Source organism: Telopea speciosissima, chromosome 2, assembly GCF_018873765.1.
Source record: "Telopea speciosissima isolate NSW1024214 ecotype Mountain lineage chromosome 2, Tspe_v1, whole genome shotgun sequence".
In the NCBI taxonomy this organism is placed as follows: domain Eukaryota; kingdom Viridiplantae; phylum Streptophyta; class Magnoliopsida; order Proteales; family Proteaceae; genus Telopea; species Telopea speciosissima.
The window spans coordinates 72,564,898-72,589,486 of NC_057917.1; the positions used below are offsets into that span (position 1 = coordinate 72,564,898).

Here is a 24,589-nt window from a genome sequence, read left to right on the forward strand (position 1 = left end):
CACACCTCTATAAGAATACCATATGGACCTACTGCTTTACCTATTTTAATATTATTGAAAGCTTTCTTTACTTCATACACCCTACTTCTCCGTATATATCTAAGATTTGTGGTTTCTTATTGGTTATTACAACCTTCTAAAGCGCTATTACTTGTATTGTTTTATTTTTTTAAATTGTAGAAATAGTTTTTCCATTTCTCTTTAATCTTCTCATCACTTATTAGTACATTATCATTTTGACTTTTAATACATCTAATATGGTTGAAATCTTTACTCTCCTGTTTTTCTCATTTTAGCTATTTATCAGTATCTTGTCCCCCTACTTTGTGCCTAAATTGTTATAGAGATAATCATATTTCTTAGTCCTTGCTTCCCTATTATCTTCTTAGCTTCTTTTCGTGCAAATTAATACCTTTTAAAATCCACCTCATCTTTAGTCCTTTACCAAGTTTTAAAACTAGATTTGGTAAGTTTAAATGTCTGCTTGAACTTCATCATCCCACCACCAAGTTTCCCTAGATGAATGTTGCTTTCTTTTCGATTTGCTTAGAACTTCTTCACTTGCATTTTTAATATAAGTAGTCATCTTGTTCCACATCATATTAGTGTCTTCATCAAAGTCCCACTTCATTGTGTTGCTAATTTATGGGTGAAAATATCTTCAAGTTTTCTCCTTTTTAGTTCTACCATCTAATCCTATGCCAAATAATCCCACATTTCTTATAAATCAATGTTTTAAAACATAAATCTATGACCATTAATCTATGTTGCATGGTTAAGCTCTCCCCTAATATAACCTTGCAATCTTTTTAAAGCATGTGTTTACTATTGATAAGAAGACCCCTCCTCATTTCTATCTTCAAAACCATATCTTCCTTGAATTCTTCATGACCTCTACCGTCTTTTCCAACATATCCATTTAGATCTCCCCCAAAAATAATCTTTTCTCTGGCTGCTTACCTTACACACCAACCCTCCTCCTTTTTCCTGGCTTGGGACGTGCAGCATAAAACACTGGAGGAGTTGTGCCAATACCAATGGGGTTAGATTCACATAACAAGTAGGTTTCAGAAACCTTTAACAAACCAGAACTGCAGACAAGAATAACTGTCCAGATTCAAGGAAAATTGACGTCAACAAATCAAAAAAATTGATGATAAAAACAAACTGGTCGAGACTTGAAATACGCAAGGGACTAAAATGTCAAACGCATAAATCGATCCATCTGTTGGATTTAGAATTTGACCAGAGTTCCACTTTAGCAAGTAATCTCAAAACAGAAACAACAGCAACAATACTGTAGAAACTTAACAACAGCAGATCAGAGAACCTGACCTGGTCCAAAATCTGGTCGAAGCCTACTATTGGATGAGAGAACAGAACTCCAAAATCTCAGGTTAATCCAAGGGTTGGATTCTGAGATCAAGTACTCTTAAAAAATAATTTCAAAACAGAAGAACAGCAATTGATGTCGACCTGAGAATTAGATATTTGGAAAAAGCAACATGACCAAACAGTGTATCAAGTGATAAGAAACAGCAACAGATGGTCAACTGAGATGAGGTTTGCTGAAATTCAAATCAATAATTGAGTATAACACAGGATACTTACTTGAAACTGATTGAAGCAAGAAAGAAGAAGATATAATAAGAAGGATATGAACTATGGAATCATCACTATAGAACTAGGTTATAATCACCACTAACCAGCTGTTGATCACCACAACAGAGTAGTCTGCATCACCACAGAACATTATGAAGCAAAAGCTCACTATAGGAAGGTAAAATCATGGGCTATTCCCAGCTGTTGTCTTTATTTATAAAATGTAGCAAAATGAGTGAAAGTAGGAATCAACACTACTAAAATAATCAAAACAAACTAACAATAGGACCCCTAGGACGGTATGCTGTTTAAAATCGCTCTGAATGGAAATAAGTTTTTAGACAACAAAACAAATGAACATCTTACTGCTCTTTTGGTTTTTAACAATGTTTTATCATATTAAGATTTATAGAAGTTTTAGATTTGAGAAAAAACCCTGCATTTAAAAGTTGAAATTGCACCTACCGCCGTAAATCCAGTTTTTGTTCTTTAACTGGGAGGTTGACTTTTTTCCTTTTAGAATTTGCTTTTTTTAAACTATTTTTATTGGATTCAAATAGGGGGTATTTGCTTATTTATGAATAATATCTTAAGTAAACTTAAATGAATTTTGGCATAAATAAGTGTCTGTCCTTGTTTCAAGCCAGGTTTCCTTAAGTTTCGATGGGATAAGTGAATTTATATAGGTGTGCAGGTCGAAACCATGTCGAATTTAAAGTCGACCCACATCTCATCTTGGTAAGCTGTGGAACCGAGACAAATGCGGTTTCTACCAAGTTCTTCTTCCATGATTAAAACACTTAAGTGGATAGGATAGTGTTCTAATTAGGTGGGACTCTACTTCTACTAGGAATAAAGAATTAACTACATAAAATCAAACAGATGAAGAACCAAAATAGCTATCCCACAATGGGGAGATTAAGCTGGTCCAAATCGAGTGCACCAACTTATGAACTGAGTCCACTAGGCCAAGTTATTGAGATGACTCGTCAAGTTGACTCGCCGAATTGACTCACTTTTTTCCTCCTCAGGTACTTCTTGAAGCACCATTGATATGCTTCAAATACACTGGGGTTATATGGTTGAATTTGAGTAATAAATTTGACTAGTGGCCTGTCCTGACTGTCCACTGTCTATCCAGCGGTCAGAATAACCACACAATATAAGCTTATCTATACTGGGTCATGAAGTAGCAATTTTGAATATTCCCTTTCTGAATTTTGATCTCTTTTTCTCTTGTTTCGAGGAGGGTTTTGTGATGCGGTTTGGGTTTTGTTTTGTGACAGAAGGATATAATCCTAATGCGTGGCTTCTCATTTTGGCTGGGTTCTAGCAAACCTCCGGCTCTCAGCTTTGAATCTTTTGCTTTTGTGATTGCTTTTTGTTTTTTTTTTTCTCTAGCACGTTTAGCCATTGAATTGAGTGACTGTTCTACACTTCACTGCTTTTTCAGGAGCTGTTATTTATCCAAAAGATGAAGGAAATCTCATAGTGCCTTATTTTTTGCAGTCAATTGCATGGGAAATCTCTGATAGAAGCAAATAGCCATTTCTTTGAGAAACACAAAGGTATTCTTATTCTATAGCTCTCCACCATAAACATGGACTAGAGTTGTGTTTGATACATTCTTTTTTCACGGCCTTTCTTTTCTTTTGTAGATTCATTGATGCATAGAGCAGCAGCAGCAGAAATGCTTTATGTCTTGGAACCAGAAAAGAAGTCTAAGGCTATTAAAATTATTGAAGATTCAGCCAACAATCCCATGTCAACGTATTCTCTCTCTCTCTCTCTCTCTCTCTCTCTCTGTATCACTATTTTTTTTATAAGTTAGATTGTAACTCTTCATGTTTTGCGAACCAGAAATGGAACATTGGGACCAGTGAAGGAATGGAAGCTTAAAGAATGTACTTCAGTTCACAAACTACTTGGAACAGTCTTGGTTGACCCTGACGCGGCATCTAGTAAGTGCTGCCAAATCGTTTTGTCCACCATTTGGCTGTCTTGTATTATGCACTGTCATGTATCAGCGGCTCAACACTATCCCTTTGCTGCAAATCAAGTCATTCTTTATTTTATCATGTATCAGTGCTACTCATCCTGTCTTTTTTATTAAATTTATGCGTTGTTTCCTATTGCCAGAGATTCATGAATTTTTATCTCCTCCAATTCTGACACCCTCCAATGCCCTCCAATCCCTCACATGGGAGTGAAATGACCATTTACCCACTGCCTTGGGAAGTGTGTCCAGGCAGTGGGTAAGTGGTCATTTCAGCTCCCATGTGAGGGATTGGAGGGGAATTGGAGGGTGTCAGAATTGGAGGTGATAATGATCCGAGATTCATCTTCGTAAATCAAGTCCTCTCTCTCTCTCTCATTTCCATTTATCTTAAAGCCCTTGTGGTTTTAATTTGGCTTTTCAGTTTCATGAACCAGAATCTCATCAACAAACAACAAATGCTATGCCTAGGTTGTAGTTGATTCATCAATACCTCCTCTTCCATTTACATGCTCAGTACTGCTGCCCTTTATTGGAAACTTCGTTGTTATTTCAGTCCTCTGTCTCACTTGTTCGGCTTACCTGTTATCCCTTCATCATATTCAATGAAAGTCTTTCTTGAGTCCCTTTGTTTTTCTGATGATCCTTATGTCATATATCTGTTAGAGCCGTTTATTCTAAAAGCTCAAGCTGTTAGTAAGGGCAACAACATTGTATATCAATTATCAACACCCTCCCCCCTTACGTGTAGACCTGTACACACGGATGGCACCACTGGGAGAATATGTTGGGAAACCTCATTGTACTTTCCAGGCATCGAACGCTCGACCTCCTTGCTCTGATACCATGTTACAACTCCTTATCCTAAAAGCTCAAGCGGTTAGTAAGGACAGCAACAATATCCACTTTCTTTGTCGAACGTCTGGGACAGATACAAGGTTATGTATTGTTGGAAAATGGGGATATGAAACTATACATGTATCTACTAGGAGGTTTTTGGAATTTGGAAAGGACCAACACCTCACAATTGGTTATGATTACAACTCTTTCCTTGGGCTCTATCAAAAAAAAAGTTGGTACTTTTTTTGGGTGGGGTTGGTAGGCATATCCTAAATTTTATTGACAAGAATCAAACAAACCCTGCTTATATGCCCAGTTTTGGATCCATAGATTGCCACATGGCAAAATAAAGTGAAGAAATTTTCTAAAACGATCATATATTTGAAAGATGTTGAACCATTGAAAATACAATGGGTAAAGGTGCAATATGTGGTGGGTCGAATGACAGAAGTGGGGCTCCAATTTGTGGTATCCTCTCCCCATATATCTTTCTTGATTTGGCACATCTGATAGGCCAGGTGGTGGAAAATGGGGCACCATGACTACCTTCTATTTATATGCTTGTACTTCTTTTTTGCCTTCCAAAAAATATCTTAGTTGCTTCATATTATGTATGAGATTACTCGGGGAGAAAGGACCATAGTGTTCAGTGAAGTGAGTTTCATGAGTGAATTATCACATTTGATGCGGTTCTTCTTGCTCCAAGTAAAAGTGATTTTTTTTTTTAATTATTAGTATGGGCTGATATGAAGTTGATTTCATTGCACAGAGCGAAAAATCATTCCTGTGTTGGCTATACAAGGGTGGAATTTATCTTTTGAGGTGACCATATGTCATTTCTCTCCCAGATATACTCAGATTGATTCTATTCTCATGCAGGATGGAAAGCATGGTGTGCTGAATACTTCCCTTTCTCGACATACTTCAAAGGCCCTCGCAGCTCAGTCGTCGCAAAATCTGCCGACGACAGGATATGTAAAGTGCCTCAAAATGGGGGCCCAGGCCAGCAGGAAGTTCTTGAAAGTGGGCCAACTCATTCCCTAAATGGAAAATTAGAGGCTTTCAAAGACCTCACCATTTAAACTCATTCAGTCTTCTGCTAACCCATCTGGAAGAGTCATAGGAAATTAAAAAGGTATATTGAAAGAGAATCCCAAGATATCGAACCATGCCAGGCTCGGAGACGAGAACAAGTGCACTTGAAGATACTGACAGGGGAGGAGGCAGCTCAAGCCTGAAGATTGTTCCTTGAGGTTTTATGGGCAAATTTGCGGTGAGCAATTAGAATTTTGCATTGAGACTGGGTTTCTTTTTGTTTTTTGTTTTTTTTGCATGCCATTCCCCTTCCCCTTCCCCCCCCCCCCCCCCCAAAAAAAAAAAAAAAAAAAGGTGCATGTTGGATTCTGTTAGAAATGTGTATATTTATTAGTTCTTTACGTTGTGAAAGCTGTTGGATCATGGGCTGTCCTCAGTTTGATCAACAAAATGGAAGGTGGTGGGTTGAGGGGGGGTTACTAACAGCATTTCAAGTTCATAAATGCTTTAGGGCAAAGAAATGTTTTTCGTGATGTTCTTGTCGGTACAGGGCACAATAGTGCCTTGATGAGCTCTGTCCGGTTATTGTGTACTCTGCTCTTTTGTTCTTTTCAATTGTTCATTCATCTTATATGTACACTACGAAATGTTGAAAAATTTTGGCAGATATTTATATTGTATCCATTGATTTTATCTTGAAGATCAAGAATCTATCGTGTGCTAAGGAAAATAACTTGAGTTGTTATTTTTTCCTGTTCATACTTCTCGTCATCAAAGTTGGAGCTGTGATATAGGATATATTTATCTTGTCATCTATGGTGCCTCATCATGTTTGCTTCTGAATTTCTACGATACAAATCTTAAAAGTTTGATCATGTTTCATGATGAAGGTATTCGAAGTATTAGTGGTTACTTGCCGCGTGACAGATCTGGGTGGGATTATGATAATCCAATCCATAATCGTCTCACTGGTCGTTTTTTCAGCTCAAAGCAGTAAGGGGCTCAGTATATTCAGGGTAATACGAATACCATAATAGAAGATGGTGGTTTAGTAGTGATAATAAAATTTCTGCGTTTGTTCCGGATTCTCCTGTATCTGAGGTATTTTCCCTGCTCCTAAATCGTCTTCTTGGGGCCTCATGCAAAGCCTGAAAGACCAGACGCCCATCAACTGTTCGCTCAAGGGGTAGAGCTCGAATACAAGAGGAGCAGTGCACTCATTTCTTTATGCTTGGTGATAGGAGGAGACACTTTTTCCATATAGAGGAATAAAGAAGGGACATCACAATAAGATTTAGGTGGCGTCACATTTTACCCAAATAAATTTCATTTCGCAATAAGTTATATTTTATGGTCCACCATTGGATTTATGGACTCCTTACCTAATAATGCCACGTAGGAATCAAATTCATCGAAATGGTTTGAATTGGTCACGCGTCAATTTTTAGACTCATTCAATCATATGCCCTTGTTTGTCGTCCAAGTATTTCCATGCACTTTTTCGATAGTTATGAATGTCGATGTGGTTTTCATTTATGTCAACATAAGATCGTTGTTTGGTCATGTAATCCCTGCATCAGCGTTGGGCCAGTAAGAGCACACGTAATGGCATCAACATGGATGAAAATTTTAATTTCATGCAATCTATTGTCTAGACGCAGGCTCCACTCAACCAAGCAACATTCTTTTTTTCCTAAAATATTTTATGGGATTTACGCAAAACAGATACAAATTACACAAGGATGGCAGAGGATACAAATAATTACAGAGTTGTAGTACAAAAAAAATGGAAAACAAACATCCATTTTCCAAAAATAGTCGTCATATATTTTGTTCATTTATACACTTGGAACCAATGCAGGAGCCCTCTCCATCATATGGTGGAATTTTTTACTTCGGTCGACCATGCTCAAATGTGGTTATTTGTCATGTCCAACCCAACAAACGACTAACAACGGAAAAATATAAATTAAACTTTAGACATTATTTTGAACCAAGTTTTCCTTCAGCCACGGACAATGACTTCAGATTCGCGTGTGGGATTGTATTGGGAGGGCATTTTGGGAACGTACTAAAATCCTATAGGGATTTGTGAACTCTAAGATGGTGTGGCGAACCTACACCACATGGTGAATGAAAATTTTCATCAATAATATTTATCTTCTAGAAAAAAAAAAGTTACATAAAAATAAAGTAAAAGGTTTTGTACACAACCGTGCATGATGCACGGTCATCCACACAACCGTTGGACGGTGGATGAAGGTCTATAGGGCACCTTCTCAATGGGGCAATTATATGTGCTGACTCCTAAACTATGTAGAGTGTATACGTAAAATTGTTCTGAACTTATTTATTTCATGGGCCCCGACTTCGGTTTTCGTAGATGGCCCTAATATGTTACATGACAGATCAAGTGGGACTCAAATTTTGTGATTCAAATTTCTGACAATTTCTATGCACTCTTCCAATCTTCCATAACTTTGGATTTTCAAAGCTTTGTCTAATCACACGTCAAATTCCGGTTTTCGTAGATGGCCCTAATATGTTACATGACAGATCAAGTGGGACTCAAATTTTGTGATTCAAATTTCTGACAATTTCTATGCACTCTTCCAGTCTTCCATAACTTTGGATTTTCAAAGCTTTGTCTAATCACACGTCAAATTCAGATACGATTGAAATGTATAATATGTAGGGGACCTAGAAGTCTATCTGTCCACAAAATTTAACTCCATTCGCATGACAGTTGTTGGATTTAAAGTAGGAATATAGAAAATGTTTCTATAACGAGCATATAGGACCCGGGCTCCCTATTGAGTTCAACACTTGTTCAATATAAAAGTCTAAACGTAATCTTAATAAAAAAAACTCCTAGAGGGTGCATCATGTGACTTGCTATTCGTATTGACAACAAACCAACAAACCAACAAACATATACGCATTGCATATAATACATGAAAGCAGCCATGGCAAGATCATTAGTCATAATCAAAATCCTTACCTAATCCCCCCCCCCCCCCACCTCCCTTCAACCAAAAAAAAAAAAAAAAGTGAACCAAATAGTACAATATTATTTGCTAGATAGACGAAGGGCATCATAAATAATTCTTTAATTTGAATATTAACATATTAGTGATTTAAATGTAGGGGCACCGTTCTTTGTGCCGCAACGTAGGCTGCACCCAGGCACATGGGGGTGGGTGCAATGACCACCTTGCCCCCCTGCACAGGGTGCCCATGTGCCTGGGCGTAGCCTGCGCTGCGGCACAGAGAACATTCTCCCTTAAAAGTATTTATTCAACTTGGATTGCTTGATTTAAACATTAAGAAGGTGAGAAATTTAAGAATGCATTGGGATGAAAAGTTTGAGAAAGGTACCTTTCACCAAGAAGGTGGAAACAAGAGGAAGATATAGAAAACGATCAAGACATCATTTTTTTTCCGAAATTTTATATACACTTAAATTAGGAAAACAATACCTACTTTCTTCAAGCCTACTTTAATTTTATTAATTCTTTCAAAATCATGTCAAACTTGATTTAAAGTGTTTGGGCTAGATTGATGAAGCCATAATGTCACTAGTCATTAATTTGTAACAGTTCTATTTGAACGATTGTATTTCAATGGATCTATTTGAACGACTATATTTCAACGGCTCTTTTTCAATGGCTAGTGTCCCTTTCTCTATATATATTTCTAGTGAAGTATGAGAGAGAGAGAGAGAGTTGAGTTGAGTTGAGTGAGTCCCCAAGCGACTCCAGAGTTACGTGGTCCTCTTTGACCCTTGAGTTAATCGGTCCTCTCTACCTCTTGTTTATCTTATATAGTAAAACAAAAAGAGAGAAGATCTTAAGTTACTTAATTAACGAATATTAAAGAAAATAATATTATAACAATTTTCTATTAATTGATCAAACTTGGTTTTTTTATTTTGACAATAAAACTCTTCCACATATTTTTTAGTTGCATCATAGACACTATGCGAAAGTGGAGTGATGAACATAATGAAAGAATTGGAGTCTAGATTTAGCTAGAGCATATGTAGCATGGGTGGCCTCAAGGGGGAGCAAAACTTACGGCTTTGTTTGGTTGCAAGGAAAACTAAAAAGATAGAAATTATAAATTTTCAAACTTAAGAAAGAAACTTTTTTAATCATTATCCCATATGATTAAAGGTATAATTTAATAATCAAATATGAAATGATTTTGTGTTAGTGACAATTCCTCCCTCCGGATTACACTTGATCCTACCAAGAATGGACAGATTGGTAGAATCAATTGGGCCGATCACTATCACTCGGCCCACTCCTGCAGTCATGCAGTGTTTTGGACATTGGGCTATAGGTGTTCTCTTTGAGTCAAGTCCATAAGGGGTATTATAGTCATTTCAACTAAACTTTTTGTCAAATTCAAATAGTCTCAGTCAATTTGTCAAGGGTGTCAAACAATTAGTTCGGTTTCGGGTTTTTATCAGGTTGGCTTAATGGTCTCTTATCGGTCTCTCGGTTAATATACCGCTTAGTTTTGGTTTTCTATACATTCATCACTTTCTTGGGTTCGGTTTCGGTCAACGCATTCGTTTTGATTTTGGTTTCGATTTCTACATGTTTCTAAAAAACCCAAATTGAACTTGAATTTTCCGGTTTTTTCCGGTCAATTTCAATGGATCTCTATTAGTTCAAGCTGGAATTTGACGAATTTTTATCTGCTGCTGTGCGCATCGTGCGGCGCAGTAGCGGCCATGTGTGCACAGCGGGCCCCACTGTATGCACATGGCCGCTGCTGTGCCGCACGATGCGCACAACAACGCTCCAGTTACAACAGCAGATAAAGGTCCGAATTTGACACCCCTTGGACTAATACATTAAGTGAGCATATTTAAATTCCCAAAATAACCCTGAAGGGGAAATATTGTCATATAGACCATGATGTACTATATATTTTTTTCTATATTGTACATATATATGAACTGTTTTTAGACTGTGAGATCATACTATGGATCTAACGGTATACATTTCCTCATAATTTAAGATAATGTTATGGGATGTACTGTATTCTTTGTACCAGATTTTTAATCCTTAAAAGGGAAATGGAAAAACAAAATAAATGAAAAGTCTCTCTCTTTATTATTGGTAAATTTTCTCTCTCCCTCTTTCTTTCTTTTTATTTTTGGTATATTCTCTCTCTCTTTTTTTTTATTTTTGGTAAATTCTCACTCTCTCTCTCACACACACACACACAAACATTCTAAGAGGACACAGTGAAATAATGGAAGATGAGAGGTGACACTAATTCTGAAAATGGGAGAGGGAGGAAAAAGGGCAGAAAAGAAGGACATAAATTTATGGGTCATAGAACAGGTTTGAACATGTTGAACATGTTTGTTATGTTTCTTCAAACAAATTGAGAGAAGTGTGCTCGATAAAACACACTCTCACTTCTCTCAACCTGCCAAGCTCTCGTCGTCTTCATCTCAAGCTCTCAAGAACACCGAAGGACCCTGCCAAGCTCTCATCGTTCTCACCTCAACTCTGTAGATTTGAAGCATTTTCCCTTTTGTTCTTCTCTAATCAATAACCCTAGCTAGATTTTGCAAAATTTGAACTTATTCTCTGTTTTATGATTTGGCAGTCTGAGTTGGCAAAAAATTCCTCCTTTGGTCACTTCAAACCCTCTCCAATCCCTCCGGTAAAGGTACGATTCTATCTCTCTTCTTTGTTTATCTGTTTGTGGTGTTTAGGCTCTATTGATTCTGTTGGTTTATGTAAAATATGAAGACATTGATCTTATTACCATATCTGCCTCTTGTTTTCGTTGCTCTGATGATTCTGTTGGTTTATGTAAAATATGAAGACATTGAATCACTTGGTTTTAGCAGTCTTCTATTCCTCAGCTCATGCAGACCATGATGTTCTATATATTTTTTCTATATTGTACATATATATGAACTGTTTTTAGACCATGAGATCATACTATGGATCTAACGGTATACGTTTCTTCATAATTTAAGATAATGTTATGGGATGTATTGTATTTTTTGTACTACATTTTTAAGGATCCGGCCCCTCTCCAGGGAGCTCAGTGCCCAGGAAATGCCCATCGGACATCCAAGGGATCTTGGCACATGCCTAGTGATGTGTGCCACACAATCCAACAGCTGGATGCTCCGCGTGCTGGGCCCCTGGAGAGGAGCTCAATCCAATTTGTAATCGTTAAATGGAAAATGGAAAAACAAAATAAATGAAAAGTCTCTCTCTCTCTCTCTTTTATTTTTGGTAAATTCTCTCTCTCCCTCTCTCTAACACACACACACACACACATTCTAAGACGACTCAGTGAAGTAATGGAAGATGAGAGGTGATGCAAATTCTGAAAATGGGAGAGCGAGGAAAGAGGGCGGAAAGGAAGAAAGTTGTGAGACTTAAGAGCCTATCCGATTCTCCTCTCTTCTGACCCTTTAATGGCAACTGGTTAGTGACAACTACTGCCTTTAATCATTTTAAACTCATTTTTTGTTCTCTGTTTCCTATTTTCATTTCATTTATAATTCTACCTGAACCATCGGATTCAAAACCCTCGTTTTCATCTAGGGTTTTCTTTTCTTCTATTGTCACTAATTGGGTTGTGTTTATTACTTGCATCTTCGAGTGTTTGGTTGAATTTGGTGCTCGAATCGGTTGATTGTGTCGAGTTTCCGATCGATTAACTCTTCAAGCTCTTAAAGTCAGTCAAGCCTTGCGATTTTGAGGGTTTCCCTTTGATCTTTTGTGTGGAAGAAAGAGCTGAAACTGGAATATAGGTTTCTTCCACGAGCTTGAATTAGGTCTGAATTTCATTTGGTTGGGTCATCTGGCCACTGATTTTGTTGGTGGGTCGGGCGTCCGTGGAGATCTGTTCGTTGCTGTACTATGTTCATGTTGAAGGTCTGGATTTTGTTGAATTTGTGGTGTTCTTGATCAATTTATGTTCCTCCTTTTGTCGGAGTATGGCCTCTCTTGCAGCCGTAATTTATTTTTTAGGCTGATATTTGCAACTTTATGAGATTAATTAACTTGCTACTGTAACGATGAACTGGTGGTATAATAATTTACTTTAGAATGGAATCATTCAATTTGAATTCTCAGAGCATCTGTATGAATAAGCTGATTTTTTTAATGGACTCATATAGATCCTTGATTCATAATAATTTGATTAATAGAACTAGAAATAAAGACACCTCAGGATTAAATGAAATGAAGTCTTGTTGACTATTTATTCATATTTTAATTTTAATGATGAATTGAAAGCAGTCGTTTTTGTTGAAGAAGATTCGCACCCAGATGCTGTGATAGGCTCATTGAAACCATTCCGTTCCAAGTAACCACATATTGTAGCCTTATTATAAAGTTAAGGTCTATTGTTGTATCCAATGGTTCTTTAACATTTTCCTGAGAGTAATTGACTCTATTTTTTGTTTCTTTCAAGGGTTTTTCTATGTCCCAAGGACACCCTGATGTGTAGGTTGTCTCCATACAGAATTTCTATTTCTTGAAGGAAAAGGAAATGTATGATCTTGTTGAAGCTTGTATCTAACAGAGAAAAAATGTTTACTCCTGCAAATTTTTTGGCTGAAATGCAGGTTGTTCAGTACGAGACCATGAACTTATATCACAAGTTTGAAATTAGTTTGAGTAGAGCAGTGCTGAAGAGCTTTAGAAAGACAGAAATCTATTACTAACATTCTATGCTACTAACATTCTATGCTTTGTTTAATTCCAATTTTTCTGGTGGACTTAGATGGCTGTTCCCTCGCTGGAACCATATCGTGAAGGCCAGACTCTACGATTACCTTTGCTGATGGAGCGTCCAGACAACAATAACGACAGAGAACATGTTATAGATATTGGGAAGGGTGGTGATGGCTCCTCATCTGGCTCTCCCCACAGCGATCCTTTGCCTTCCCTTGACATGCTGCACCATGAAGACAGACCTTCAAGCAGCACTCGTGCCCCCCCTTCTCAAGTTTCCTCATCTTCCTCGAATGGATCGAACTCCAGGAACTCTTTCATTAGAAGGGGTGATGGGTATGGCCGTCGCCATAGGAGCCCATTGAATTCTGGTTTGTGGATTTCTATTGAGCTAGTAGTCACCATAAGCCAGATTATTGCATCCATTGTTGTTTTATCTTTGTCAAGAGACGAGAAACCAGAAGCTCCATTATTCGAGTGGGTTCTGGGTTATGCAGCCGGATGTCTTGCAACCTTGCCCCTTCTTTGTTGGCGTTACCGTCACCGCAACAACCAGGGCACTGAACAAGATTCAGCACACACAAGCCAGGGCTCTTCTCAGAGCAGCGTCCCATCAGAACCTACTTCTTACACTGCTATCTCAGTTACTCATGGCTCAGAAGGTGAAGATCAACACACCACAGTAACAGCCTCCCAAAATACGAGGTACTACTTTGAAAGATTCATGATTTCTTCTTTTTGTGTGTTTTTGTTTGTACAAGTGAAAATTGTTGCTGTTGCCATTGTGGCATCTGGTTCTAATGTGAAGCAATTCATGCTATGTTTCAAAGATGCATGGGTATCCTTTTATAATGTTATAGCCTTGTGCTTAGAAGACAAATGAAATTCATCCACGAGTTTTCCATGGAAGTGGTACTCTCTGTCTGATCATAAGATTTTCAGTTGTTAGTTGTTAAGAGAAGTAGAGATGAAGGCAGGATTCCCAGGTCTGGGGTGTGACTCACACAGAACAGCAAGGCATGCTGGCGTTGTCACAACAGTGTGCCCCCACCCCTGGGGGGTGTCTTGGTGACATTACTCCAATATTTTTTGCTGGTGTTTGCTGGCTTAGCATAAACAGACATTTGATTTTGTTTGGGGAAAAGAAAACAGAATGGAGTGTCACACCATATTGCCTTTGACTGTTCAAAGTTGGGTATCTCTGACACTGTTGGTTTAGGTTCACCAAATGATTCAAACCTTTCTAATCATGGGATTGATGCAGGTGCACTTCCTTGGACCGACCTAAACCTGTTTGAGAACCCAAACCAAGATGAACTGATCCCATCCTTGTTCTGGTTCAGTAGGATACTTAGGACTTAATTTATTTGGGAAAGATATGTAATCTTTTATTTTGGGTAGTAATTAGACATGTAGGGAAATTTCCAATTTGAGTTTTATTGAGTTTCTATTTTTATTAGTCTAAGTTTTAGGAAGTAATTAGGAGATAAATTTTAATTCTATTGCGGTTTTAGACTTCAATTATGAAACTTTGATTTCATTTTTATAAATAATCTTGTAACTCAATTCATTGGGCAGATTTGAGAATGAATTGAAAGTTGAGTTTGAAGTCCCTGTGTGGCTGTGACTTGTGCGATCTCCTCTCCGCCCCCCCCCCCGCTCTTTTCTTCTTATGTGATTTCCCCTCTACCCTACAACTCTGAAATCCCCTTCTTCGCTACCAGCCTCCCCTCCACCAATTTGGTGTTAGAGCCAAAGGTTCCTTCTCCTTCCCTGTTCTACCAGTCTTCTAGCAACCCTCTCCCTTCCCTCCCTGGTGCTGCAACCTCACTGCAGCCCTTCATCTCCCCATCTTCCTCGCTGTAACAGCCGAGCAGGGGTTATTCTGTCAAAGAAACAGCAAAGTTGACAGCCCTCCCAACACCCACCTCCTTTCTCTTCCCACGCTGAATACCCCCTAGGTCTCCACCAGAAAAAACTACTCTGTTGAAAAACTGAGAAGTCGAATAAAAAAAAAGGCCCTCTCCCTTTGATTCACAGCACTAACCCTCCCCCTCGCCCTATGTTTCTGCCAGCAACAAAAAAAGAAAAGAAAAGAAAAGAGCAACAGTTAGAGCCCCCCCCCTCCCCCGGAAAAAAAAAATTGCATACCTGAGTCAAGCTCCCACCACCTCTTCAGTTGAAGTCTCAATTCCCTGATCCTCGAAGTCGCAACATTTCCTGGTCCTAGTCGACTTGCTGGTTCTTTCTCCAAAGGTTAGAGACAACTTAAACCCCCTTCCCATTCTTCTCGATTTATCCCTTTTAGTTTTTTTCTATTACTTTCTAAAGTGCCCCTCCTTTTAGTCCAATTCTAACTTGCCTGATATTTTTCTTTTATTCCAAGACTACCCCCTTACTCTTTTGTTATTTCATTTCCTTATTCTTTTTTAAATTCCAGAATTGCCCCCTCTTTAGTCTTATTATAATTTATCCTTTTTATTTTTCATTCTTCCAAGTTTATCCCTGCCCACCCATACGTTACACCACACTTCTTTTCTTCTCATTAGTTTTGCAGTCCAATAAATTACAATTCTGCCATTGTTAACATAAACCCACTACATCATGAGGCTAATCAATACGATTTACTCCTTTCGATTAGAGATGGTTTTTTGTCAATTGCAAACAACATTTCTTGATTTGAAGATAGGTTTTCGGGAGCTTGCCGAAAGTAATAACACCTTCTATGATAAGGTGTCAAGCATGATAGAATCTTCCAAAAGCGGATCAGAGGTGGCCAACGAATGTGACGATTCAAGGTTGTTGAAGAATTGATCGACGATCCAATTTCAGTTGTGAAAATCCCACGATCAGATTCCCATCGAAGAGATGTCGTTTACTAACGACAATCAGAAGATCGTGCCGGTTGATCATGAGATGCGCTAGATCCGTTGCCCCATCAAAGCCGATGTTTGTGGATGCCGATCGAGTGGTGTTGCTTCTCACATTCTACAAACTCGAGGTCGAGTTTTTCTCAACATTGGGGGAATCGATGTGGGTGCACTACCTTGGACCGACCCAAACTAAGATGAACCGGGTCCCAACCTTGTTCTGGTTCGGTAGGATATCTAGGATTTATTTTATTTGGGAAAGATATATAATCTTTTATTTTGGGAAGCTATTAGACATGTAGGTAAATTTCCAATTGTTGTTTTATTGAGTTTTTATTTTTATCAGTCTAAGTTTTAGGAAGTAATTAGGAGATAGATTTTAATTCCATTGCTGTTTTAGACTTCAATTAGGAAACTTAATTTCATTTTTATAAATAATCTTGTAACCCAATTCATTGGGCAGATTTGAGAATGAATTGGAAAGTTGAGTTTGAAGTGCCCGTGTGGCTGTGGCTTGTGCGTTCTCCTTCTCCCCCCCTCCCTCTTTCTTCTTATGCGATTTCCCCTTCCCCTACAACTCTGAAATTCCCTTCTTCCCTACCGGCTCCCCACCAGGATGCTATGGTTAGTTATTATATAGGATAAAGTACACATACCCCCGTATAATGCACCCAATATTCCTCGTACCCCCCTAAGCGGCTCAACCTTCCACGTACCACCCCTCAATATTCCACCCCAAATGCCATTTAAGTCCACACCAAGTGTTAAATGCTAAAAAATGACCAAAGTACCCTTTCTTCTATTTTTCTAAAATTTGAAAAGACCTAATTGCCCTGACCTATTTTCTAAAATTTAAAATTACCAAAATGCCCTTATCTTCCCCAAATCATTATCTTCTTTTACATACCCAATACGACCACCACCAACCACCATTAACATCATCACCACTGTGAAACCCCACCTCCAACACCACCACCACCCACCACCATTAATACCACCAACCATCTTCTTCCCTAGATCGTTTCTCCAAAACATGAAACCCTAAACCCATTTTAGGGTTTCAAAACCCCATTGCCGCCTTTAGCAGCGGCCAAACCAGAGGGTCGAAAAAATTTCTTATCTAAACATGGAACGAATACGATTACCCAAAAAAAACAAAAGTACTTGGAACATTTTTCACCAATCTAAGCATTAATCGGCATATAATACCTCAAATCCAATTTGGTGGGCGTGATTAATGGTATCCATTTATTCCAATCTTCCAAGAAACCAAATCTCCAATCCCATTTCACATCTTCACCTGCAAAAGACTTAAAAGTCTCTCCTCTCTCTCCTCTCTTATTGCTTTCTATTTCTTAGTTATTATCCATCTTCAAAGCTCGCAGAGTTGCAGGCTTCATGGTTGAAGAAAAAACAGTTTTTGCATGTTGTTGATTTTGTGATCTCTCACTTCTCATCAGTCTTCTTCAATCAAAATTGATGGGATATCTTAGCTGCAGAGCTGAATCTTCTGTCTTAACCTCCAATTCCAACACCAGTACAAGCTCCATCTCCACCTACTCTGCCCACAAACCCAAGAAGAAGAATCACAGAGAATAAACCCTCAAGATCCAACAATTCGAGTACAGTGACCTTGAAGAAACTAAACGGATGGAAAGGAAAGATTTTGAGAGATGCGTTGCACTTGGAAAAGAAAGAGGAAAAAGGAAAATGGGGTGGAAAGATTTGAGGGGTTCCGGAACTTACTTGTTAGGGGGGGGAGAAGAACGAGAAGAATGAAGGGGTTGGGTTGGTGATAGTGTTAATGGTGGGTGGTGGTAATGGGGCGTTGTGGTGGTGGTAATGGGGCGTTGTGGTGGTGGTGGTGGTGGCGGTGGTGGGTATGTAAAATAAGAGGATAATTTGGGGAAGATGAGGGCATTTTGGTCTTTTTAAATTTTAGTAAATTGGTCAGGGCAATTAGGTCTTTTCAAATTTTATAAAAAATAGAAGAAAGGGTAGTTTGGTCATTTTATAGCATTTAATACCTGGTGTGGACCTATCTGCCATTTGGGGTGTAAAGCAGGGGTGGTACGTGGAATATTGAGCCGCTCAGGGGGGTACGAGGAATATTGGGTGCATTATAGGGGGGTACGTGTACTTTACCCTATTATATAATGCTGAATGAGAAAATACGTTACACCGTCAGAGATAGACTTTTTGTATTTTCGATAAATCAGAGTTGTCTTACCTATCCGCAGTTAACCGCATAGCTTGTGCCTTGTGCCTTGTGACCTGTTATTATAGTATTCTAGTTGGAAAAGCTTGCACTAAACCATTAAAATTAACTCCAGGACATAAACTATAGGTGAACTCAACTTGGTTGTGTTGACTATGATTCTGAAAACCGCAATTTGTGTCACTTACACTATTTACCCACTAAGTGCGGGCCGTGGTGCAACGGTAAAGGTTGCTCCATTGTGATAAAGTGGTCATGGGTTCGCGTATGGAAACAGCCTCTCTGCGAAAGTAGGGGTAAGGTTGCGTACATTATGACCCTCCCCAGACCCTGCAGTGGAGGGAGCCTTGTGCACTGGGTACGCCCTGTCATGGAACTAAAACATGCGAGATCTCAACGAATATCTCGCTATTTTGAGAGCTCGAGATGAGAACTTAGGTGATACCCAATATTACCCCATCTCGGCGAGATCTCGAGTCAAGTCAAGAACTTGACCCTAAATCAAGTATATTAGTTCCAGAATCTGGCGAGATCTCATGGTTTTGGTCATCTCGGTGGGAAATTTTAGTAGACAGACACCTATTTATGCAAACCTTGGTATACAAACACTTATTTATGCCAGAAACAAGGACGATACTTATTGTTGCCTAATATCATTTAAATAAATGTTTTTGTATTTGTATTTCATTTACAAAACAAAGCTTTCCAACAAATCCCAGATTGCTTAAATTTGATTTATATTGAAAAAGTTATGTACCGGTCAAACTTAATTTCGTGCATGAATGTTGTCAAAATCGCTCTGAATGAAAATATTTTTTGGGCATCAAAACAAATTATATTTTACCGCACTTTTGGTTTTTAGCAATGTTTTACCATATTAAGATTTATGGAACTTTTAGATTTCAGAAAACCCCTAGCATTAGAAAGTTGAAAATTGCACCTACTGCCGAAAATCCAGTTTTTGTTCTTGAACTGGGGGGTTGACTTTTTATTCTTTTGGAATTTGATTTTTTAACTATTTTTATTGGATTCAAATAGGGGGTTATTTGCTTATTTATGAGTTTTGTATTTGTAAATGAAATATAAATACAAAAACATTTACTTAAATGATATTAGGCATAAATAAGTGTCTGTCCTGGTTTCTGGCATAAGTAAGTGTTTGTCCTGATTTCCCACTAACTGAAACTCCTATTTGGACTTTAATTTTTCAAAATCTGATAGTGTCATTGTGTTTAAATAGGTTGTATACCAACTTTCATGACCAAACTAGGTCTGAAACCCACCGAAACTAGCCATCGAGTTGAAGAAAAAAAAATACCCCAACTCGTCAAGATCTCGACCCAACTCACTATTTGGCCAGGTCGAAACCTGTACTTGAGATGAGTTTTAGTTCCTTGCGCCCTTTTTTACACTATTTACCCCACTGCAGTCAAAGATAATTCAGACATAAATTAGCCAAAAGTGTTCTAGACATGATGAAGATTCTACTCGTCACTATGACCCTTACATGTTCCTTATAATTAAATATGTCACCAGTCAAACAAGAGAATGCCGTAAAATTCCCTTTCTGTGGCAGTTCCATTGATCCCCTTGAAGTACCTGTGACATATTAACAGGCTTCTATCTATATGCTTACAATAAGGTTACAATCATCATTCTTACGACTAATAATTGTGGGAAATACAAAATCTATCAGTTATCGGAGGTATGAGAAAGTAGTTCAAGTTTTAATAGATGCCTTTTCTCTTTGCCTAAACGAAAAGAGACTTCCACAAGTTTCATATATTTTTCTTTTTGGTGTATGTGTTGCATCTATGGTAGTGTATTGAAAGCCTTACCTAGCACCTAGTCATTTGGGGGGATGGCTAACTCATTCATTCCTTGAAAGCAGAACCAAGTCAAGATGATACGGATCAACCCCTTCTTCTTGCACCAAAGATCTTACCATTTCCGAAGGAACGGGAGTGACATCTCTTTTCCATTTCCATTCAAGAGTTCTTTTCTTATGTGTTTCCATGCCCCTTTGAGACCTCGAAAAATGGACATATTCCTTTTCTTATTCTTAGGAACACATACAGGATTCGTCACTATGGCACTACCAGCAAGTTGGTTTCCTAGGCTCCCTTTTGACAACTTGAGTCAAGTTGCTAGGTGCATTGACAACTTTTGGGGGATTTCTATTTGGGGCTCTTGACTTTGTTATTTTGTTAGGACTTTTATCTTTTTTTATGGTGGGAATTCAGCCAACCAGGTCATTATTCTTCAGTTCCTTTTCTCGTCTACTTTGGTATACTAATGGTCCCTTTTTGATAGTGTCTAATACATATATCATATGCTTTATTTTGTATTTATGGTCTTCATTGCTACCTATGTGATACATCCTCCTAATTTTCGAACATCATCACATTTTTTTCAGTTATCGACTAAATATCAATTAAGCACTGATTAGCTGCTTTGATCGGAAAAGGAGAGAATAGAAAACCCTTCTAGTATTCTCATGAAAAACAAAGGTAAAGGTCTGAGAAAAAGAGGAAATGTTGTGAGTAGTGAAGGGGGTTCTTCACCACAAACCCCCAGGGGGTAGTTAAAGAGAGGGGGGGGGGGGGGAGGGAAATGAATGGAAAGGGACAGAAATTTATGCACTCTAACTTTTTTTTTTTTCTAATAATTTTAAATAAGGTCAACTTACTAATCATGTCACAAGAGAAGAGGGATTATATGTAGTTTACATGATAAGTAGAAAATTATGATTTTTTCAAGGCTTTTCTCCCGCAACAACTGTACTTTTTTTTATAAGCTTTCCAATTTCCATTTTTTTTATTTTTTTATTAACTTTTTTGTTGTAGGATTAATTTGGCAGAATTTCCAGTCATTAGTAATCGTCAAATTAAGGATTATCATTCTGTTGGATTTTTTGGAAATTCGTTCGGGTAAGAATAAACTTATAAAAATATTCTTACTCATTGTGGTTGTTAGGTTTTGGGTTATCTTTCACATAGAGGGTCAGGAACCTCAGATCTGGTGATAAAGCATAGTCATCAATGTACTCAGTCAGATTGAGGATTGTAATTCACATGGTAGAAGTTCAAATCTGGTGCAATTATAATGCCTGAGAAGACAGCCTCTCAGCTGTTGTCTCCACTCTTCTCACTTCACTTGAATTGACTTATAGTGTTAGCTTATTGACCAACAAGAGTCAACTTTTTTGATATTCTCCTCTTTCTGATATTAATCTGATTGTGTATCATGTAAAGTATTTTTCAGTTCTAGTTACTGTTCTTCATGTCTGGATTTAGATTTTGTGCGTATTTATATTCTTTAATGTTATAAACTCCGTATTATTTCGTTATTCTTTCTTCCTAATGTCATCCCTTCTACTTCTTCTGTGGTATTTTTTTCTTGGGCTGATGTTCTCTGTGCCGCAGTGCAGACTGCGCCCAGACACATGGGCTGGCCATTCAGGGGGGCAGGGTGGTCATTTCGCCCATCCCCATATGTCTGGGCGCAGCCTACGCCCCCGGCACAGTGAACATTTGGTCTTATTTCTTTGTTTTAAACTTTTTGGACAATTGGATGTTTGCAAACCTAAACTACGATACCTCTGATATATTGATGGTGTGATATAATGTGGAAGATGGTTCGCACCCGGTAGGCTCCATGCGCTAGTGGACCACTTCAAGATGGCCTTAGATTGCTTCTTTGCAGTGTGGTTTGTAGTCGGCAATGTTTGGATCTTTGGGGGGCACTCCTCTTCTTCTGACTCTCCCATCTTGTACAGGTAATGATCAAATGGCTTCAAAATCTCCTTCGCTTGAAACCCAATTTACAAGTAGTTAACCAAATTAACCTGGCTCCTGGCCTTCTTGCAGGTTATGTATGGTGTTTCTTACTTTTAGCTGTATTGGGTATGCCATGCCTTTCATTCTATGCGCAACAATCTGCTGCTGCTTGCCTTGCATAATTTCTGTTTTAGGCTTCCAAGAGGATCTGACTCAAACAAGAGGAGCCTCTCCAGATTCCATTAATGCTCTTCCAACCTACAAGTTCAAGTCAAAGAAAAATGGAAATAGCAATGACCGGGAATTCAATTCAGAAGGGGTGGGTGATGGTGGGGTCTTGGCAGCTGGAACAGATAAGGAGCGTATAATTTCAGGTGAAGATGCGGTAAGTTTTCTTTCTTCTAGAGATGCATTTGTGCTTCTATTTCTGGAGTCCATAGCATATGACAACAAAGGAATTGTGGTGTTAAATTTGTGTCATGGTTTTCACCTTTCCAAGGCAGATCTGGCATATGTGCCTGTTGACCTTCATTCTTCCAATTGATGAAACACCTTTAATGGAGACAGAGGATGCTCTTTTCCAACCTTTGGCCCAAGAACTTTGCATGAGTCAGTCATTAATTATAGTCTTTAACTAATAATAGTTTCACATTATGGGTGGTTTCGAGTTTCTGCTTGACCGATTTATTTGGAAAGTTTGATGATGTCTATTGCAGCTGACAGATTAGTCTTTCACTAATCATAGGTTCACAGTATGTTGCTTGTCATCCATACTGGGGTGCTGACCATGTCACACCACCAATTCAATTTTGATCTTGGATCTCAGTAGGATACGTTGTGTGAGTAGTGCCATTTTCTTTTTATCCTCCCCCACTTTTTTCTTTTCCCTGTGGATGGAAAGATGGTAGTGTTGTTTTCCATACACCTGCAAAATTCTTTTACTGAATGATTATCATCTAAAAAGTGTTTTATGAACCTCTGCAAGTGTATTTTTCTTGTGGAAGTCATTTACCATTCTCATTTTTCTCTGGTTATGTTCCTCATGGTCCAACAGGTTTGGTGCAGATCCCATGTAGGATGAGGCTGAGTTGAGTTGTCAAGATTGTTACTGATCTGATGGCACAATCTGTCCATTATTTTACTTTTGGCCATAACTCACATGTTTTTGGGCATAGGCACCTGTTCTCATGTGCTCACTTTTGGGGGTGGAGTTGGGGTTAAGTGACATCTTGAAACCAAATGATCAGTTTTTTATTTTTTATTAACAATGCATTTTTTACCCTGTTGCAGGTCTGCTGCATTTGCTTGGCAAAATATGCTGACAATGATGAGCTGAGGGAGCTGCCGTGTTCCCATTTCTTCCACATGGAGTGTGTGGATAAGTGGCTGAAGATCAATGCATTGTGTCCTCTCTGCAAGTGTGAGGTGGGTGAGAACAGTGGTGCCTCACCTTCTGCAGCAAACTCCAATCGACGTGAGAGAAGGCTGATGATCACTGCATCAACTGGTGTGCATGCGTATGGGAGGGCTAGTTTTTGATTGGGCTGGCTCCCAAGTATACAAATTATATATGGACTTGTGTTGCTAGCTTGAGTTGTTTATATATATAAGTAGAGGACTATACCCTGAGTTCATCCAATGCCAATTTCATTCCTTTGCATCTGTTAATTTGAGAGAGGTTGTAGACTCTAGTAGATCCCGTTCAATGAAATCAATGTATGTATTTAGTAGCCTTTGTGAGTTTGTGACTGAAAGGTGAGGCAATTCCTTGCATCTTGGATAGCAGGCAAGCATTTTCTCACTTCTCACTGTGATGAAACTGAGATCTAAAATATAGTGGAACAATAGAGATTTGGAATTATGAGTATCATTTACTTGGCCCGCCAGTCCTGGGACAGAATTGTGTTTACCTGCAGGACTGCAAGTTCTATAACATTGGGCAGGTATCCTTCTAATGTGTTTGTTGCCATGGAAAATCAGAAAATCTTGTACTGAAGACCCAATATTATGTGCTTTTCCTGCTGGTGATCAATTGGAACAGTTGAATTTTGCTAGGATCATGGTTTTTTAAACTGGACTGGACCAGCACCTTTTTTGGATTTGCACTTTTTAGTTAGTTTAGATTCCCGTTTCTGCAGGATCTCTCTATGAAACTTAAAAAAACCAGAACTGTATGGTTGGAGATCAGGTCGGGAACTATGGCCAAGATTAGCTTGTGGAGTGCGAGTCAAAGCCAGGATTTTAGTGCACGATATTGGCATGGGTACCGGTAGCCGATACTGATATAGATCGGCCAGATCAGACTGTTTTGCCCTCACAAAATACCGATATGGGTTTTTTGGATCATTTTGCCCTCCCTTGTTACGATATCTAAAATCATGGTTAAATCCTAATTACATCCCCAACTCCTGCTCCACCCAGGGTTTAAAAACATGGAGTTGGGATCCGGATCAATACCCGTGGATTCTGCCTAGATGGGTCTGAAACTCTGAATCGGCCCTAAAATTGGAATCAGTCTGGAT

General features: G+C 38.5%; 2 protein-coding genes across 6 annotated transcripts in view; both read left to right on the forward strand.

The window, feature by feature from the left end:
* Positions 1 to 5,623, forward strand: part of LOC122652914 (N-terminal acetyltransferase A complex auxiliary subunit NAA15) — a 49,985-nt gene extending 44,362 nt beyond the window's left edge. For 2 of the 3 annotated variants that reach the window (XM_043846797.1, XM_043846796.1), the window contains exons 23-26: positions 3,112 to 3,170; positions 3,261 to 3,372; positions 3,463 to 3,563; positions 5,318 to 5,623. In XM_043846797.1, coding sequence (XP_043702732.1) covers positions 3,112 to 3,170; positions 3,261 to 3,372; positions 3,463 to 3,563; positions 5,318 to 5,520 — 475 coding nt within the window. In that variant the 3' untranslated portion in view covers positions 5,521 to 5,623. The remainder of the gene's footprint in view (positions 1 to 3,111; positions 3,171 to 3,260; positions 3,373 to 3,462; positions 3,564 to 5,317) is intronic. The other variant, XM_043846798.1, reaches the window with a different exon arrangement.
* Positions 5,624 to 11,758: 6,135 nt separating this feature from the next.
* On the forward strand, positions 11,759 to 23,731 carry LOC122652915 (E3 ubiquitin-protein ligase At1g63170-like). Of its 3 annotated transcripts, none has more exons than XM_043846800.1 (5): positions 11,759 to 11,943; positions 13,092 to 13,905; positions 21,923 to 22,066; positions 22,158 to 22,452; positions 23,358 to 23,731. In XM_043846800.1, exons 2-5 carry the CDS (start codon positions 13,250 to 13,252, stop codon positions 23,604 to 23,606), a joined length of 1,344 nt encoding a protein of 447 aa, XP_043702735.1. In that variant the 5' UTR covers positions 11,759 to 11,943; positions 13,092 to 13,249; the 3' UTR covers positions 23,607 to 23,731. The 3 variants fall into 3 exon arrangements, with proteins under 3 accessions (XP_043702735.1, XP_043702736.1, XP_043702734.1); XM_043846801.1 differs by having other exon boundaries at positions 13,250 to 13,905; XM_043846799.1 differs by lacking the exon at positions 11,759 to 11,943 and adding an exon at positions 12,133 to 12,396 and having other exon boundaries at positions 13,250 to 13,905.
* Positions 23,732 to 24,589: the final 858 nt, after the last annotated feature.

What these genes read in the sequence shown, in the direction of transcription:
- LOC122652915 (XM_043846799.1), top strand. An exon ending in ACAGCCTCCCAAAATACGAG is followed by an intron (nt 13,906 to 21,922) that starts GTACTACTTTGA and finishes ATAATGTGGAAG; the next exon opens with ATGGTTCGCACCCGGTAGGC. An exon ending in TAATTTCAGGTGAAGATGCG is followed by an intron (nt 22,453 to 23,357) that starts GTAAGTTTTCTT and finishes ACCCTGTTGCAG; the next exon opens with GTCTGCTGCATTTGCTTGGC.